General features: G+C 36.4%; 1 protein-coding gene across 5 annotated transcripts in view; it reads right to left on the bottom strand.

Annotated features, from left to right (window-relative positions):
• Positions 1-18,266, bottom strand: part of QSER1 (glutamine and serine rich 1) — an 85,035-nt gene that overhangs the window by 29,131 nt on the left and 37,638 nt on the right. For 4 of the 5 annotated variants that reach the window (XM_059931345.1, XM_059931341.1, XM_059931343.1 and 1 more), the window contains 3 exons: positions 15,401-15,513; positions 14,840-15,001; positions 7,924-11,622 (listed from right to left, as the gene is read on the bottom strand). In XM_059931345.1, the coding sequence (XP_059787328.1) occupies positions 7,924-11,622; positions 14,840-14,936 (3,796 nt within the window). In that variant the 5' untranslated portion in view covers positions 14,937-15,001; positions 15,401-15,513. The remainder of the gene's footprint in view (positions 1-7,923; positions 11,623-14,839; positions 15,002-15,400; positions 15,514-18,266) is intronic. The other variant, XM_059931342.1, reaches the window with a different exon arrangement.

Here is an 18,266-nt window from a genome sequence, read left to right as displayed (position 1 = left end):
CTTCTGGTGCCAACCAAGATGAAGTTAAGTCCACTAGACCTACTTATTACAAATAAAAACTCTGGACAAAACATAAAATGCAACTACGTGAAGACTCTGCAAAGTTAGTAACTGCAGGCAGACTGGGGAGGGAAGCCCAAACTGAAATAATCTTTATATAGAGGTGTTTCCTCACTTTCCTTCCTCTCTTATCACCTAGCATTGACTAGAGGGTGGCCCCTATGCAGAACTACACAGGACACAGACAACATAAACTCCAAGAAAATCTGTCTTTCTGGACAGAGGAGTGGGGAAAGGAGCCCCATGCAAAGTGAGAATGTGGGGGGCCACTGTCATTTCTTTTTTCTTCTCTTTCTTTCTCCCAGCCCTGCCCCAAGGGCAACCCAAGTCACAGAGCTGCAACGCAGAGGCAGTAAACCTGACATTTTAAACCCGAACAGAAGACCTGTCTTTTTGGTGTACCAGAGGCACCTGGATGGGGCATGGGCTCCTATGGCATGAAGAGAGTAGAAAATGTTGTATGTCAATTATATCTCAATAAAGTTGGGGGAAAACATGTAGGAGGATTCCCTGTCCTTTTTTCTCTTCTCTCAATGTGCTGCCCCAAGGGCAGTCCTAGTTGTACAGAACTGTGTTAAAGCATAATCAGCTAAAAAAAAATCCAAGGAAAATTCCAGCTTTCTAGCCAAATGTCTGGGAAAGGGAACCCTGAGAGCTGGGCATGTAGGGAAATTCCCAAGGAAGAGAGAACTGGAGAGTGGTATCCTCTAATTCTGTGCATGAACCCACACAAATCTTAGTTTCATGCCTAAACTGCACATATGCAGAATAGACCCAAACTAGTATAGCAAAGTCTTTGAGATCTAAACTATAACAAACTCTACCATCCACCCAAGTTCCAGACTAACTGCTCCGACAGATCCAAAGCACCAGAGCAAAGGCTTTGAAAACTGAACTAACTTCAGACCATCACTCAAAAGGTGAGACAGAACTTATGGTCTGACTGCTTGCTAAAACAAAACAAATCAACATTCTGCAGAGGATTTTAATAGAACCCAGAGTCTTACAGTATTGTACTCAAAATGTCCAGGATATAATCCAAGACTGCTCAATATATTAAGAACCAGAAAAATGTGACCAATCTTCAAAGGGAAAAGATAATTGGCAGATGCCACTCTAAGGTGACTCAGATGTTAAAATTATCAAAGACTTGAAGGCAGCTATCATAATCATGCTCCCTGAGGTAAGGTGAACATACTTTTGAAATGAATGGAAATATGTAAGTTCTCAGCAGAGAAACTGGAACTAGAAAAAAGAACCAAATATAAATTTTAGAATTGAAAAAAAATCTGAAATAAAAAATTCACTGGATAGGCTCAGTATCAGAATTGAGAAGGCAAAAAAGTCAATGAACTTGAAGACAGACCAACAGAAATTATACAATCTGAAGAACAGAGGGGGAAAAAAAGATTGAAAAAGAAATAAACAGAACCTCAGGAACCTGAGTAACAATATAAAAATATTTTACATTTATGTCATTGGAGTCCCATAGGAGAGAAAGAGATGGGTGCAGAAAAAAATAACGCCCCCAAACTTCTCTAATTTGGAAAAAGATATACATTTTACAGAATCAAAAAGCTCAATGAACTCCAAACAGGATAAACCTTATCCAGACAAATAATTACAATCCTGAAAATCAAAGAAAAAGTCTTAAAAATGGAAAACTTCTTTGTGTTGAAAGGAAATGATACCAGAGGGAAACCTGGAACATCAGGAATAAAGGAAGTGCAACAGCAATTATAACTATCTGGGTAAATATAATAGACTATTTTGCTCCTGTTAAGTTATTTAGAATATATATGACTGTTGAAAGCAAAAATTACTTCTTATGTAGAGGTAATATATAGGACAGATATATATAACATAAGGGCAAGGGTAAAGAGATCTCTATGATTTTTAGGTTTTTACATTTTAAGTAGCAAAAATATTAACTAAGTGGATTGTAATCACTATGTCAACCACTAAAAACATAATACAAAAAGATATAGCCAAAAAAAAAAGAGATAAATTTAAAAATAAAATGGTAAAAAGTTCAAATAATTTTTTTTTAAAGATAGGAAAGAGGAGACAGGAACAAAAAAGGGGGGAAACAGAAAATGATAAAATGGAAGATTGAACTATATCAATAATTACATTAAATGTAAATGGTCTAAACATACTAGCTGAAAGACAGAGATTATGAGATTACAGTTTTTTAAAAAAAGACAAAATTGAACTATATACTGTCTACAAAATACCCACATTAAATATAACGTCACAGATAGGTTAAAGGTAAAGGATGGAAAAAGATATACATGCAATTCATCAAAAGAAACCTGGAGAGGCTACACTGATAACAGACAAAGTAGACTTCAGAATAAAGATTATTACCAAGGATAAAGAAGGATATTATATACTGATAAAAGGGTCAATTTGCTAGACTTAACAATCCTAACTGTGTACATATCTAAAAACAGAGGTCAAAATACACAAAGCAATAACAGATAGAAATGAAAAGCAAAACAGACAAATCTACAAGCATACTTGGAAGCTTTGGAAATCCTCTCGCAGTAATTGACAGAACAAGTAAACAGATAATCAGCAAGGAGAAGAATCTGAACAGCATTAACAACCAACTTGATCTAATTGACATTTATACAACAATCCACACAACAGCAGAATACACATTCTTTTAAAGTGCACTGGAACATTTATCAAGATCAACCATATTCTGGGCTATAAAGCTAACCTTAAAAATTTTAAAGAATTGAAATTACACAAAGTAGAAATCAATAAAGGACAGATGTCTGGAAAATTCCCAAATATTTGAATATCTTTAAATATGATTCTAAATAACTCATAGATCAAAAAGAAAGCACCAAATGGAATTTTTAAAACTTTTGGAACAAAAGAAAATAAAAACAAATAATAAAAATAAAATCTGTGGGATATAGCTAAAGCAGGGCTTAGAGAGAAGTTTGTAACATTAAATGCTTAAAGCAGAAAAGAATAGAGGTCTGAAATCAGCAATTTAGGCTTCTACCATATGAAACTAGAAAAAAAGTACTAGCGTATAATAAACCAAAATCAAACAGAAAAAGGAATTAATGAAAATAGCAGAAATCAGTGAAATTGTCAACAAAGGAGAAAAATCAATGACACTAAAAGCTGGTCTTTTGAAGAGATCAATAAAATTAATAAACTTCTATCTAGACTAACGAAGATGAAGAGAGAAGACACAAATGACCAACATCAAGACTGTAAGAGTGGGACCCGTGCACTACAACTACTGAGCCTGTGTGCCACAACTACCGAAGCCCGCATGCCTAGAGCCCATGCTCCGCAACACGAGAAGCCACTGCAATGAGAAGCCCATGCACCGCAATGAAGAGTAGCCCCCCCACTCGCTGCAACTAGAGAAAGCCCACGTGCACCAACAAAGACCCAGTGCAGCCAAAAATAAATAAATAAACATTTTTTTAAAAAGGCCATATTTTATTAAAAAAAAAAAGACTAAGAGTGGGAGTCACTACAGGACCTACAGAAATTAAAAAGATAACAAGGAAATGCTACTAACAACTCTATATTCATAAATTTGACAACTTAATGAAATGGACCAATTCCTTCAAAGATACGAAACACAGTCAAGAAGAAATAGACTAGTTGAATAGTTCTGTCAGAGAAATTTAATTCATAGAAAACTCCAGGTCCAGATGGTTTCACTAGCAAATTCAACCAAACATTTGGGGAAGAAACAATACTACCCAATCTCTTGCAGAAAATAGAGAAGGGAATACTCTCCAACTCACTTATGAGGTCAGCAATAACCAGATACCAAAACCAGACAAAGTCATTACAAAAAGAATACTACAGACTAATATTCATTGTGAACACAGATGCAAAAAAATTAGAAAATTGAATCCATCAATGTATAAATGAGATAATACATCACAGTCAGTGGAGTTTATCCTGAGAATGCAAGGCCACAGATACATTTAACAATCAATGTAATTTACCATACTGACAGACTACAGAAGAAAACTACATGATCATTTAAATAGATGAAGAAAAAGCATTTGACAAAATTCAACCTCCATTCTATTATAAAAACTGTTGGCAAACTATAAAATATAAGGAACTTCTTTAATGCAATAAAAAAAGGCATCTACAAAAACCTACAGTGAACATCATAGTTAATGGTGAAAGATTGATTTCTTTCTCCCAAAGATCAAGAACATGTTCAGGATGTCCACATTCAGCACTCTTATTAAACACTGTATAGGAAGTCCTGTATATTAAGACAGGAATGAAAAAGGCATTAGACTGGAAAAGAAGAAATAAAACTATCCTTATTTGCAGATGACATCATTTTCTACATAGAAAATCCTATGGAATCTAATTTTTAAAAACCATTTTTTTTTTTGGCCATGCCACATTGCTTATGGGATCTTAGTTCCCCAACCAGGGATCGAACCTGTGCCCCCTGCAGTGGAATCGCGGAGTCCCAACCACTAGACCGCCAGGGAATTCCCATTAAAAAAATCTTAAAATAAATCAGTTGTGCGGATTTAAGATCAATGTATAAAAAATAACTATTTTTATAATCTACTAATGCATAATTGGAATTTGAAAATTTTAGAAAGTGTCACTTACAATAAATAGCACCCCAAAAAACTTAGGAATAAATCTAACAAAGCAGGATCTATATGCCAAAAACTACACAAGACTAGTGAGAGAAATCACATGTGTGCATGAATTAAGGCTCAATATATTGTTAACAGTTTAGTGTTCCTCAAATTGCCACAGATTCAAGGAAATCAAAATCCCAGAAGGATTTTTTTGTAGATACCAACAGCTGACTTGAACATTTAAATGGAAAAGGAAAGGAACTAGAATAGGCAAAACAATTTTGAAAAAGAACAAATTTGGAAGACTCACACTGCCTTATTTCATTCAAGATTTACTGTAAAGCTATAGCAATTAAGACAGTGTGGTACTGGTGAAAGCATAAACACATAGATCAATGTGACAGAATTGAGAGTCCAGAAATAGATTCATACAAATATGAATTCATACAATTAATTTTTGACAAAGGTGCAAAAAGCACTCAATGGAGAAAGGACTGTCTTTTCAACAAATGTGTTGGAAAAGCTGGACTTCTATGTGCAAAAAAATTAACTTCAACCCATACCACATATCTTATACCAAAAAAAAAAAAAAAAAAAAAATTCAAAAGGGACCCTAGACTTAAATGTAAAATGCAAAACTCTAAAATTCCTAGAAGAAAACAGGAGAAAATTTTTGTGACTATGGGCTAGGCAAAGATTTCTTAGGATACAAAAAGTGCAAATCATAAAAGGAAAAATGGATAAACTAGACCTTGCTGCAATTTAAAACTTCTGCCCTTCAGAAATATTTAAGGGCTGTGGGAATTTAGAGGATATAAGCACTAATTCTGCCAGGAGTAACTTCCACAAAGTGACTTTGAAGATGGTCTTCAAAGATAACTAAGTGTCTGCTGGGCTAAAAAATCAAGAGGAAGGCCTAGGTAGAGAAAAACCTGCCCAAAAGGAGCACAATTGTGACAGGGGCTCACAGGTCCAAGGAACAATGAGAAATTCAGTTGTCACAGAAGAGGGGGAGTGCAAAGGGTGGAGCAAGAGTGAAACATGGAAAGGGAGAATTTTTACACATTATTTTAATTTTTTCCCATGGAGCAACAAGAAGCATTTCAAAGCAGAGAAGTAACAATTGGTTTTCCTTTTTTATAAAGATAAGTGTGATGACAATGTGGAGGACGGACTAGTGTAGAGACTGATGGGAAGGATTCTAATGAGAAGTCTGTTGCAATAGTCCAAGCAAGAGATGATGAGTTCTCACAGATGAGGAGGCAATGGGGATGGTAAAGGGAGAACTTCAAAGACCTATTAGTAAGGATCGGGTTGATGGTGGTGATTTTTAACTAAAAATGAGATAATAACTGTTGTCTGGAAGAAACTAGTTCTAGATTCATGTTTTATAACAGAGATTATAAAATGTTTGCTCTAGGAACATAGGAGGGAATATAACAGTAATTGCAAAGAACTCTGAATTGGGGGAATAGAGTGTAAAACCTTACTAGGATTAGCCACATCTGTAATGTTTTGACTCTAACAATGATTTTCCATTATGCTAATTTCCTTGTATAACAAAATGAGAATTCTTTACAAATGTTTTAGCAGAAATTTATGCTAATAGAATATTTGGGATACCAGCTGTTTCATATTACTTTAGTAGTTAAAAAGGTAGTCTCAAATCTGGAGAGTAGCTGAAAAGTACATCACAAAACAAGGTTTTACTCATAAAGCACCACTCTATTCATACAAAAGAGGTAGGCAGGGGCTTCCCTGGTGGTGCAGTGGTTAAGAATCCGCCTGCCAATGCAGGGAACATGGGTTCAAGTCCTGGTCTGAGAAGATCCCACATGCCATGGAGCGATTAAGCCCGTGCGCCACAACTACTGAGCCTGCACTCTAGAGCCCGGGAGCCACAACTACTGAGGCCACATGCCACAACTACTGAAGCCTGCACAGGTGTGCTCCGCAACAAAGACAAGCCACCGCAATGAGAAGCCCGTGCACCGCAACGAACGGTAGCCCCCGCTCACCGCAACTAGAGAAAAGCCCGCATGCAGCAACAAAGACCCAACACAGCCAAAAAATAAATTAAAAAAAAAAAAAAAAAAAAAGAGGTAGGCAGGAATACAGGTTCTAGAACTAGATAAACCTGAGTTTGGATTTCAGCTCTGTCATTTACTGACTGTATAGACCTGGAAAATTCATTTAGTCTGTTATATCATCTGTATATTGGAGATAACAAAGCACATCTTACAGCACTGCTAATAGTTCCTGGCACAGAGGTGGTAGCTATTTTACTGTTATAAGTACTTTTTTCCTTAGCATTATTTTTTTTTTAAAGCTTTTGTTTTTTCAAATTTATTTATTTTATTTTTATTTATTTTTGGCTGTTGGGTCTTTGTTGCTGTGGGCAGGCTTTCTCTAGTTGTGGCAACCGGGGGCTACTCTGCGTTGCAGTGCACAGGCTTTTCATTGCGGTGGCTTCTCTTGTTGTGAAGCATGGGCTCTAGGTGCGCGGGCTTCAGTAGTTGTTGCTCGTGGGCTCTAGAGTGTAAGCTCAGTACTTGTGGCACACGGGCCCAGTCACTCTGCAGCATGTGGGATCCTCCCGGACGAGGGCTCGAACTCGTGTCTCCTGCATTGGCAGGCGGATTCCTAACCACCACACCACCAGGGAAGCCCAGCATGTTCTTTAAAATGGTAACTTTTATACTACTTGTCAATCATTTACATGAGGCAGTGCTTCTCAAAACAGTTCCTTGAAATGTTCCCTTAACTACAGAGTAAAGTGAAACACACACCCAAGGATTTGGGCATATACGTCGGAACCAGCACAAAATTTTAGAAGTTTTAACTTAATTATATTAATCTGCATGCTGCACACAAAAGAACCATATTTAATAGTAAAATGTTGATCTTTAGGTAAAATTAGCATATCAAGAAAATATGCCAGTTTATATAACAACATGGCCCTCAATACAATGCCTCATATCCATGAGCCACTTCAAAATGTCTCAGGTTAGAAAAGTGTGGATAGTGCACTATGTAAATTATGTTGCATGTGGTAAAAAGCTGAGAAAAACCAGAACTACTCAGCCTAAAACTCAGAACTTTCCTATAGGCAAGGAACATTTAAAAAATTAAGTCTCTAAGATACCTACCCTTGCATTTTGGCCTGCTTCAAGCTAAGAAAGCATAAAACTTGGTATAGAGCCAGAAAAATTAAAGTGGAAAGCCATAATTATGAATCTAAATTTTAAAACTTTACCTGTTTTCTTCTTTTTATCAGAAGTGGCATCCGAAGTATTTAAGGTAGTAGAGGTGCTTTTATAAATATCACGACTGCATACTCCAGGATCATCTTCATCAGAAGAAAGTGAAGATAAATGTTCCGAGTTTTTAAGCTCGTTATCAGCTTTTTCTGACGGACTGTTACCCCCAGTTTCAGACACTAAAGTTGTGGATGTTGCAGATGCAGTCTTTGGAAGTGGTGGGGGACAAAATGTACGAACAGTCTGGGTTCCTGGTCGTCTAGTCCTGTTAGGCATCCGTACAGCAAGAGTGGAAAACTGCTGCTTGGGCCCAGATTTCAAAAAATCTAAGAAAGAGGCAATGAATCCGGTTTTGACTTCTGGCTGTTTTTCCTCTACTTCTTTGATCTTCTGTCTCATTTTTTCTTGATGCTGATAACCATCATGGCAGCTTTCCGAGGAAGGGGGAGTATACGGCAAATATATATCTGCTCCCCTTGGATTCTGTCGTTTGCCTTGGGCAGGTCTTTTCAGCTGTTTTTGATTACTGTTGTCTTCCTCTTTAGTTTGCCCTTTTCCTTTAGTTTTCTTCTTCTGAAGGTTAAAATGCATTAAATCTTGGTTTTCCTCTTCAATCTTGACGCTGATTGGCTCCCCAGGTTGGGCCATGGCCAACAGTGCAAGTGTACTCCTAGTCGGGTTCATTGACACACCACTGTCATCACCCCCTAAAGTGAATTCACTCTCCGATGTAGCACTCTCTCCACTTATACTTCTACTACTAGAAACAAACTCTTGATTTCTGTTATTATTTAATATACTATCAACAGGTACTTCACTATCTTCTTCAGGTTCATGATTGGTAGCAGACTGTTTCTTGAATGGGCCAGAACTTTGCTCCTGGACTTCATGACCTGGCCCAACCACTGGTGAAGTTACTTTAGAAGCTTTATTTTGACCAGGTGTTTCAATGTGCTGTGGATCAAGAGTCATCTTTGACTGAAGAGTAGGTACTGGTGAAAGGTTTACAGTAACTTGATTTCCATTTAAGGAAATATCATTTATATTCGGTGGCTTTCCTACTGTAGCAGCTATGGAGTTAAAATCTGACGTCACATGCCTGACATCTAATGATTGCTGAAAATGAGATTTAGAATCACCATCTTCAACAGCAGGAATGGTTTCATTTGAAGTTGACTTGGAAAAATCAGAAGGTGTGACCCCACAAGCTGCTGCTGTAGCTGCTAAGATATCATCTACATTTGATAAAATATTTCTTTCATCACTGAGGAGCATTGCCTCTGGGAAACATATTGATCCAAGAGAAACAAAATGATTCTTTGAATCATGTTGATTTGTTTCACTAAAATGGCCCTTTGTTGTTAGATGTTGTTGTAATGGTTTTGAAGACTCAGAGAGGTCCATTTTCATAATTTCAGAATTTTGAGGATGGAGTTGCTGCTGAGAATGATCGCCATTGCTCTGAATAATATGACCATCCATTTGAAGGAAAGGATGTACTATTTGTTGAGGACTTTGAACACGCTGTACTTGTAGAGATGCCTTTACTTGTCCTAAACCAGCCTGTAGTATTGACTGCTGAAGAATTTGTAAATCACAGGCAGAATCTAAAAGGACCTGTGTATTAGGAAGAGATGCCTGATGGCCATGCCCTAAAGCATTATTTGGAATTTGAATCTGAGATGAGGCATTAATTATTTGATCATGCTGCTCCTGGACCTTGGCTTCATGTACCTTCTGTATAAGAGAATGCTGCTGGTTTAGGTCTTTAGTATTCAGCCTTATTTGTGGAGTTTGCATTAAATTAGTTGTCTTCTTTATATCAAGGGTTGCTGCATTATTGACTTGGCCAACTTGTTGGTTAAGCTGTGCCACTGAACCAACTATGTTTTCTTCTTTTTTTGGCCCTTGTAGAACAATCCCAACAACTTGATCTTCAAGATGGGAATTACTTCTGATTATGCTCTGGGAATATCTGTCATCTGTCTTTGACACCTTATAAGCTGACTCTGGAACATTAATTTCCCCATCAGATAGCCTTTGGGTTGATGACTCAAGAGATACTTGCGGCTGTAATACCTGTAACTCTTGCATTGGAAAATCATCCTCTTGCTTTGAAGATGTATACACATTTGAGTCAAGTTTTCTTTCAGCGTAAGACTTTGGATCAGGGGAAGGTATGTTATTCTGTAATGTCTGACAATGAGTAGAGGACGCAAAAGATGATGACTGGACAACAGGCAAAAACTTTTGGGACTGGGGAGATGATGACCCTTGAGTCTGAGCATTTTGGGAAGAATGCATAGAAATATAATTCTGAGTTGGGCTAGAATCTGGCATATTCTGAGCCCGAGAGGCAGAAGAATAAGAAAGAGAAGGGGCTGTTAATGTTAGGGTCTGCCCTGAAGCATAGCTTTCTGAAGGACTAACAACTGACAAAACTTGTGACTGAGATGAATAACTAACCTGTGTCTGACTAACTGGTGATAAACCCTGAGAGTGACCAGATGAGTAACTCTGAGACTGGCTAACTGAAGATAGATCTCTTGTTTGAGCAGGGTAATTCTCATTTGTAACTGAAGATAATACCTCTTGCTGATCAGAAGAATAATTAAGTGTTGGATTTTCAGAAGTTATAGTCTGAGATGACCCAGAAAAAGTCAATGTTTTATATAAGGATGGCAACTTCTCAACTTTGCTGGACCTATAAACATGTGAATGAACAATAGATGGCACATTATGTGGCTGTACTAAACCATAATTTTGAGACTGACTAACTGATAAAAGGCTTGGTAGCTGCGCTGTAGAATAAATTTGTGCTTGGCCTGATATTACAGAACTCTGGTTATGTAAAGGTTTGGAATAGCTTAGTGTTTGCACAGGAGGAATTATACTTTGAGGTTTGGGGGACTTGGTTGATGTTAGTGGTTGTTTTGTAGAACAGCTTTTTACTTTTGTAGTAGAAGGAGGATACCCTGATGATGGAATTGCAGATGAATAGGACTGAGCAAGTTCCACTGAGACCTGGGAGGTCTTCTGTTGCAATCCTCCATTGCTCACCTGAGTAGAATCTCCAATTGGGTTACAGGATAAAGATGACTGCCTGCTTGTTTCCTGAAAATTAACCACACTTGCATTTGATAGATAACCGTGTAAGGAATGCTGTGAACCAGTCAGTTGTGCCTGAATAGACTGGGTACCTGAAGGCCGCTGATGGTGTTTAATAACACTACATTCTCGAAGAAGAGCTCTTTCAATGGAAGCAGTAGAACTAGTAAAGAGAGTTGAACCGTAGGCTTGAGGAGTTTGCTGGGCTCCTCCAAGTGCTGAAGGCAACAAACTAAATTGAGGTTGTAGAAGATGGGGTGCAGACTCTTGAGCTGAGCGGTATGTTGAAGACTGAGGTGGTATGCTGTTACTTATCGCAGAACTGCCCAGGCGCTCAAATGCCAAAGCGGTTGGAACAGTTCCCTGGGAAGTCTTGATTTGCAGCAAAGGATCATGAGGATTTAAAATTCCATTTGATGTAGTGTTAAAAGTTGAATCCTGAAGCACCAAAGGTGAGGTGGTGGCAAAGTTTCTATTGCTGAAGGTGGTGGGATGCTGATAAGCAGAGAGGGCAGAGGGTGGAAGTGCTCCAGTGGTTGGCAAAGGTCCAGTAACAAACAGCTCAGTTGCTGCTGAGGAATGCATACCTACGAAAAGAAAACAAATATGCTCATGCAGTTACAGCACAAACACTTATATCTGCTTTCATAATACAGACTTATAAAACTTATATGACCTTCAATCCATCAAAATCTCTTTAAAACTGAAAAGCCTGACAAATTAGTTCTGCACATAAATTTTCAAAAATACATTTCAAAATAGCTAGCTTTCATAAGGCAGGAACAAAATTACAAAGGTATCAGCAATTCATATGTATGATTGTTACATAAATATGAGATTATACATATATATAGTCAGATAAGGTCATTTGATAATTAAGAAAACAGTAAAAATGTACATAATCTCTAATGATTAATTTCCCTTGAAATCCCAATGCAAAATACCAATGGACAAACTAAAATGTTCATAACATTAAAACTGAAACTGAACTGCCTACATTTAACGTAATAAATCTGAAATAGTGAGATTAACAGTGCAAAGTTTCTTTTATCAAAATAAATGCATTTAAAAAATTCCTTGCATTTCAAGTTTTGACTTCCTATGAACAACTTCTAATAACAATAGATGCATGCTTATCAAAAAAAGCTAATCAGAAATTAATAAAGCACTGTCAAGAAGAGAGTATTAACATTTCAGGACAGCATTCTTGCCACATACAGCAAAAGTAAAAACATGTTATACCCTTGCGATCCAAAAGTTCCACTTCTAGAAATTTACCCTATGGAAATAAGTGGACACAAAGATTCAAACAAGATATTCATTATAGTTACTGTGAATAACAGATAGAAACAACCTAAATATCCATCAACAGGAGACTGGTAAAATAATTATGGCATATCCTAATAATACTGATGCTATAAACATTGCTTAGGTGGATATACAAAAAAAGTTTTGATGTACAAAGATATTAAAGAAGAGTAAATACCAAACTGTTAACTCTTCTCTAAAAAGGGGGACTGTAATTAGGAACTATCACTTTCCATTTTATACACTTTTTTATTGTTTACATTAAAAAAATTTTATCTTATATTGGAGCACCATTGATTAACAATGTTGTGTTAGTTTCAGGTGTACAACAAAATGATTCAATTATACATATACATGTAGCTATTCTTTTTCAAATTCTGTTCCTATTTAGGTTATTAACAGAACATTGAGCAGCATTCCCTTTGCTATACAGTAGGTCCTTGTTGGTTATCTATTTTAAATATAGCAGTGTGTACATGTCAATCCCAAACTCCAAGTCTATCCCTCCCCTCTACTCTTCCCCCCGGTAACCATAAGTTCGTTCTCTAAGTCTGTTTACACATTTTTTAGTGAATTTCCATTAAAAAAAATTCTTTTTCATTTTGGCAAAATTGGGGAAAAAAGATTCTCTGGCCCTTTTCAAAAATATTCTTCTTTCACCTCTTTCCATTAAATGTCAAAAAAGTGGGAATTCCCTGGAGGTCCAGTGGTTAGGACTCGGCACTTTCACTGCTGGGGCCCAGGTTCAATCCCTGGTCAGGTAACTGAGATCCCACAAGCCTCGCAATGCAGACAGAAAAAGGATTACCGTTACAAGGACAGAAAATATCTAGCTACTCTTGAAGGAATAAATAGTGCTTAGAATTAATGTTTAAAATAATGTAATTATAGAAACTGAGATAGAAAGTCTAACTAAATACATGTAATGTAAAATTATTCCAGGAAGCAAAAATTAAAGCTATTGTGTAGTTTTATTTTTTTAATATTTATTTATTTATTTGGCTGCATTGGGTCTTAGTTGCAGCACATGGGATCTTTTGTTGTGGCGCATGGGCTTCTCTCTAGTTGTGGCACGTGGGCTCCAGAGCGTGCAGGCTCAGCAGTTGTGGCCCGCGGGCTCTCTAGTTGTGGTGTGCGGGCTTAGTTGCCCAAGCAGGGATTGAACCCGCATCCCCTGCGTTGGAAGGCGGATTCTTAACCATTGGACCACCAGGGAAGTCCCTTATTGTGTTTTTTAATATTGCTTTATTTCATACTAAAACATTGTTTCTTTGGAAGCAGAAAAAATGTTTCTAAGACATACGGAGAAGCTCTATTAATGGAGTTTACATCAGAATGTAAAATATTATTTCCTATAGCTATTACTTAAAAATATATTCTTTAAAATGAAACCTTAAAAAAAACCTAACCTTTCTGTCATCCTGCAAAGAATAAAAAAATATACAAACAATTTTGGCAGGGGGGAAACAGTTGAAAAATGAAATAAGAAAAATAAAATAGAAAACTACATAATAGGACTTCCCTGGTGGTACAGTGGTTGAGAATCCGCCTGCCAGTGCAGGGGACATAGTTCGAGCCCCGGTCCGGGGAAGATCCCACATGCCACAGAGCAACTAAGCCTGTGCGCCGCAACTACTGAAGCCCACACACCTGGAGCCCGTGCTCCACAACAAGAGAAGCCACCGCAATGAGAAGCCCGCGCACCGCAACAAAGAGTAGCCCCCGCTCACCCCAACCAGAGAAAAAGCCCGTGCACAGCAACGAAGACCCAACGCAGCCAAAAATAAAAATAAATAAATAAAATTTAAAAAGAAAAGTACATAATATATCAACTTTTAATGGCTTTTATTAAAGACTGACTTACTCTGTTCAGTTAAGGATAACTTTACATAACTCTAATGATGAAATCAGTTCCAAGACTGTTTTTTTTACTGTACCACACCTATCCAGCCCAAAGTCACTAAAAGAAATGAAATTTAATCTTTCACCAACCGCCCCCCACAAAAGATAAATATGTGAAGTGATAGCTGTGTTAATTAACCAGATGTGGGGATTCTTTCACAATGTAAATGTATATCAAATCACCACAATGTACACTTTAAATATCTTACAGTTTTATATGTCAATTACACCTCTATAAAGGTGAAATAGGAAAAAAAGATAAAAATAAAAATTTAATCTTTCCTCCTCTCAAGTAAACAAGTAACTACTTAAATTGCTAGATAAAAACTTTATATCTAGGATTTATCTTTAACAATTACCTGCCTTCTTCAACTTGCTAGTTTTCATCAGAGTGCTAAAACTGAATTTCTGCTAGTAACAATTTCTTGAATTTTGTCCACCTTAAAATAGTGAAAAATTCCAGGTTTTAAAGTTCACTGGAAAATCAGTAATTAACATCACTCTCAGCCACACTACTATAATGACAAGACTATCAAAAGTGAAATTTTATCCATATTTTTAAAGGACTTAAAAATTCTGAAAACAAAGAATCACCTGTCTGCCAGGATGGGGCCCTGAATTGTGGTAAAAGAGTAGTTCCTGAAGAAGCAGCCTGAGCAGTTCGGGATTCAACAGCAGAGAGAAAATTCATCACTGAAGATTCTTTAGTGTTAGTGCTGGCATTGTTCACACTAGTATCAAATATTCCAGAAAGACCTACATTTGAAGATAAAATGTATCCCAAAGTAAAAATATATGTTAATATAAAATGATATTCTGGATCCTATTTTAAAAAGGAATCTCTGACATTTGAGGCCAGAAGTTCTACAATCCTAAACTGTTTTATTATGAATAGCAACAAATATTAATTTGCTCAAGCATAATTATAATTTAAAATCTACAGAGATGCATGAAAAAAAGATCTCCCTACTAATTAGTTATACAGATATTCCCTAGCAGTAAAAGACAAAGCTTTTAATCTCATTTTCATTTTAACATTTCCCATGAAACTGTTATGTCTGTATACTTTCATAACCCAACATGTGAAAATTGATTTTTCTGCTTATTCACTAAATGTACCCAGATTTGTGGTATATTTCACAAGAGAATTTTTACCGGTTGGCTGAGGTGTGGCAGCATATCCAGGAAGCTGATGAGAGGCTGCAAAAGTCTGTCTCTGAAGGAGATCTGTTTCAGAGTGAGAAGGATGTCCTTCTTCATAGCTTAAACTAGAGGATGATAAAAATAAATGACAAAAAACACACAGCTCAAACCAGATGATCAAAAAATTTCTAGGAGAGCAATTATGAAAAGTAGCATAAGTCTTTGACTAAATTCCTGACCTACAGATCAAGAGATCAAACACAGTCTGACAATACTGTCAAAATGTGGGGGAACATATTGAAGATACACTGGGAAGAAAAGTAATACACAGCATTTTTCTTAGTTCAACTTTACCTAAAACAAAGTCCTTTTACTGGAAGAGGTAACATGGTACATTGGGAAGAGCAATATCCTGGAAAATAGGAGAGCTGAATTCACTGTCCAAGTGCTATTACTGGCTTACCATGTGATTTCAATAAGTGACTCTATTACTGTTGGACTTATCTCCTCACCTGTATGAATAAGGGACCCAGATAGGATAATCTCTAAAGTCCCTCTAATTCTAACAGTCTCTGGAATATAGTAGATAGTTCAAATGAATTGATAATTAACACTATTTCCCAATAACTCTCCTAGAAAATTTCAAGCTTATACATCTTGAGAGTAATTCAGAACGAGATATTTTTCTCCCCTTGATTTTTATTCTGAATATTTTAAACCCACAGAAAAACTGAAACAGTACAATGAATAACCTGTATACCCATCACTTAAGTTTCAACAACTGTTAACATTTTGTTATATTTGTTTTATCTTTATACACAGACATATATACTACTTTCTTTTAATCTATTTGAAAATAACTTGTGGACATCAAGAAACTGTATCCTTAAATAATTCAGTTGCATCTCCTAGGAATAGGACATTCAGCTGTATAACCAAGTATCATTATTAGACTTGAAGAAATTCAACACTGTCATTATAACATGTAATACAGAGGTCACATTCCAATTTTCCTCAATTGTTGTCAAAATGTTTGATATTTTAAAGCTCTCTGTAGGATGCAATCAAAATTCAACAATTATATTTGGTTATGTCTCTTTACATTTAGAACAGTGCCTCCACTCTGCCTCTAATGCCAGACCCCTTTTGCCTTGACTTCATGACATGGACTTTTTATTTTGAGGAATCCAAGTCAGCTGAACGTAAGCTATCCCAAATTCTGGATTTGTCTGATTGCTACTTCATGAGAAGTACATAATGATGCTTCGTAATTCTTATTGCACTCATGAGGACACACATAATGTCAGTCTGTCTCACTGGTGATGCTAAACTTGAAGTGGTTAAGGTACTGTCAGATCTCTCAATGTAGTTATTTCTTCTCTTTGAAATAAGTATGCAATTGTGAGGTGTTACTTAAGACAGTGTCAGTATCTTGTCCCAACAGCTAATGGTTTCAGACGCCCTGCATTCATGATCTTCATTTCAATTACTGCACTGAAGATTAGAAACAGTAGTCTTCTAATTACACTACCTTCCATATTTAAAAGTTAGCATTCTTCTATAAAATAAAAATTAGATTTTTTCCCCTTTTCTCTCTCTTATCTATATACATACTTAAATATAATATATAAAAAATATACTAATATGTTTTTTAATGTGTATACGTTGTGCTTAAAAAAAATATCATTGTAGACTCTTCATATTTAATTTATAGTGTCCCTTCAATCTTGTTTCCTTTTGACATATCCTCCTTGGTGCTCAGACACATTCTTACCTCCTAGCACAAGATGCTTCAGGTTCACCTTGGTTTTTTAACCCTGTACCACACCTGAAATCAACCATTTCTACTCGGAGTTTTTTAGTGGGCAATGGCATTTTGAAACCAAGATCTGGGTGTCAGGTGTATTCAATGCCTGAGGTGTCACTGCTTCTAGGCCCTTTAAGTGGACAAAGCTAGGAAATACATGTCTTTTTAAAAACATGAGTTCATAATGACAACTCTAACTCAAATCCAATGTAGTATTCCTCACCTTCCTCCATTTCACATGTATTTCCCTTTTCCTACAGTCAGAATCCCAGTTCACAACTACTGATACATCAACATATTTACTCATTAGCTCTATCCGAAAATACTGTAACACAACCTCTTTCAAAAACAAAACCATCAAGTAAAGTTAAGTATTTCTTCACAGTACTTTCTGTCTCAAGATCATGTCCCATTAAGTATATACAGTTAGAATACTGATGTGAAAGTTAAGTAAATGATTGTTTTAGTTTGAAGATTCAATTTTAGGATTAATTTAAAATCTATTTTAAACTTTATAAATCAACTTAAGGTGTAAGTTACATACAGTAAAGTGCACCCATTTTAAGTGTACAGTTCAATGTGTACACATTTTTCGATAAATGTACACACCAGTATAACCATAATCCCAACCAACTTGCAGAACATTTCCATCACAACAGAAGGCTTCTCATGCCCCTTTGCAGTCAATATCTTTTTCATCTCACCCCTCGCCCCAGACAACCACTGAGAAACCTAATGTTATGAAAATTTAGGCTTGCTTGTCCTAGAATTTCATATAAATGGAATCATACAGTCTGTACTCTTTTGTGTCTGGCTTTTTTTCATTTCAGCATAATGTTTCTGAGATACATCCATGTTGTTGCATACATAAGTAGGTCATTCCTTTTCATTGAATTATATGAATTTATCACAATTATGTTTATCCATTCATTTACTGATGAACATTTGGATTGTTTCTAGTTAGAAGCTACTATGAATAAATGTACTACGAACATTTTGTATACGAGTCTTTTGTGGACATATACTTTCATTTCTCTAAGTTAAATATCCAGGAATGGAATTACTGGGTGA

This window comes from Balaenoptera ricei, chromosome 8, assembly GCF_028023285.1.
Source record: "Balaenoptera ricei isolate mBalRic1 chromosome 8, mBalRic1.hap2, whole genome shotgun sequence".
Taxonomy (NCBI): Eukaryota; Metazoa; Chordata; class Mammalia; order Artiodactyla; family Balaenopteridae; genus Balaenoptera; species Balaenoptera ricei.
Note: the sequence above shows the minus strand (reverse complement) of the source record. Positions and strands in the feature narration are given on the sequence as shown.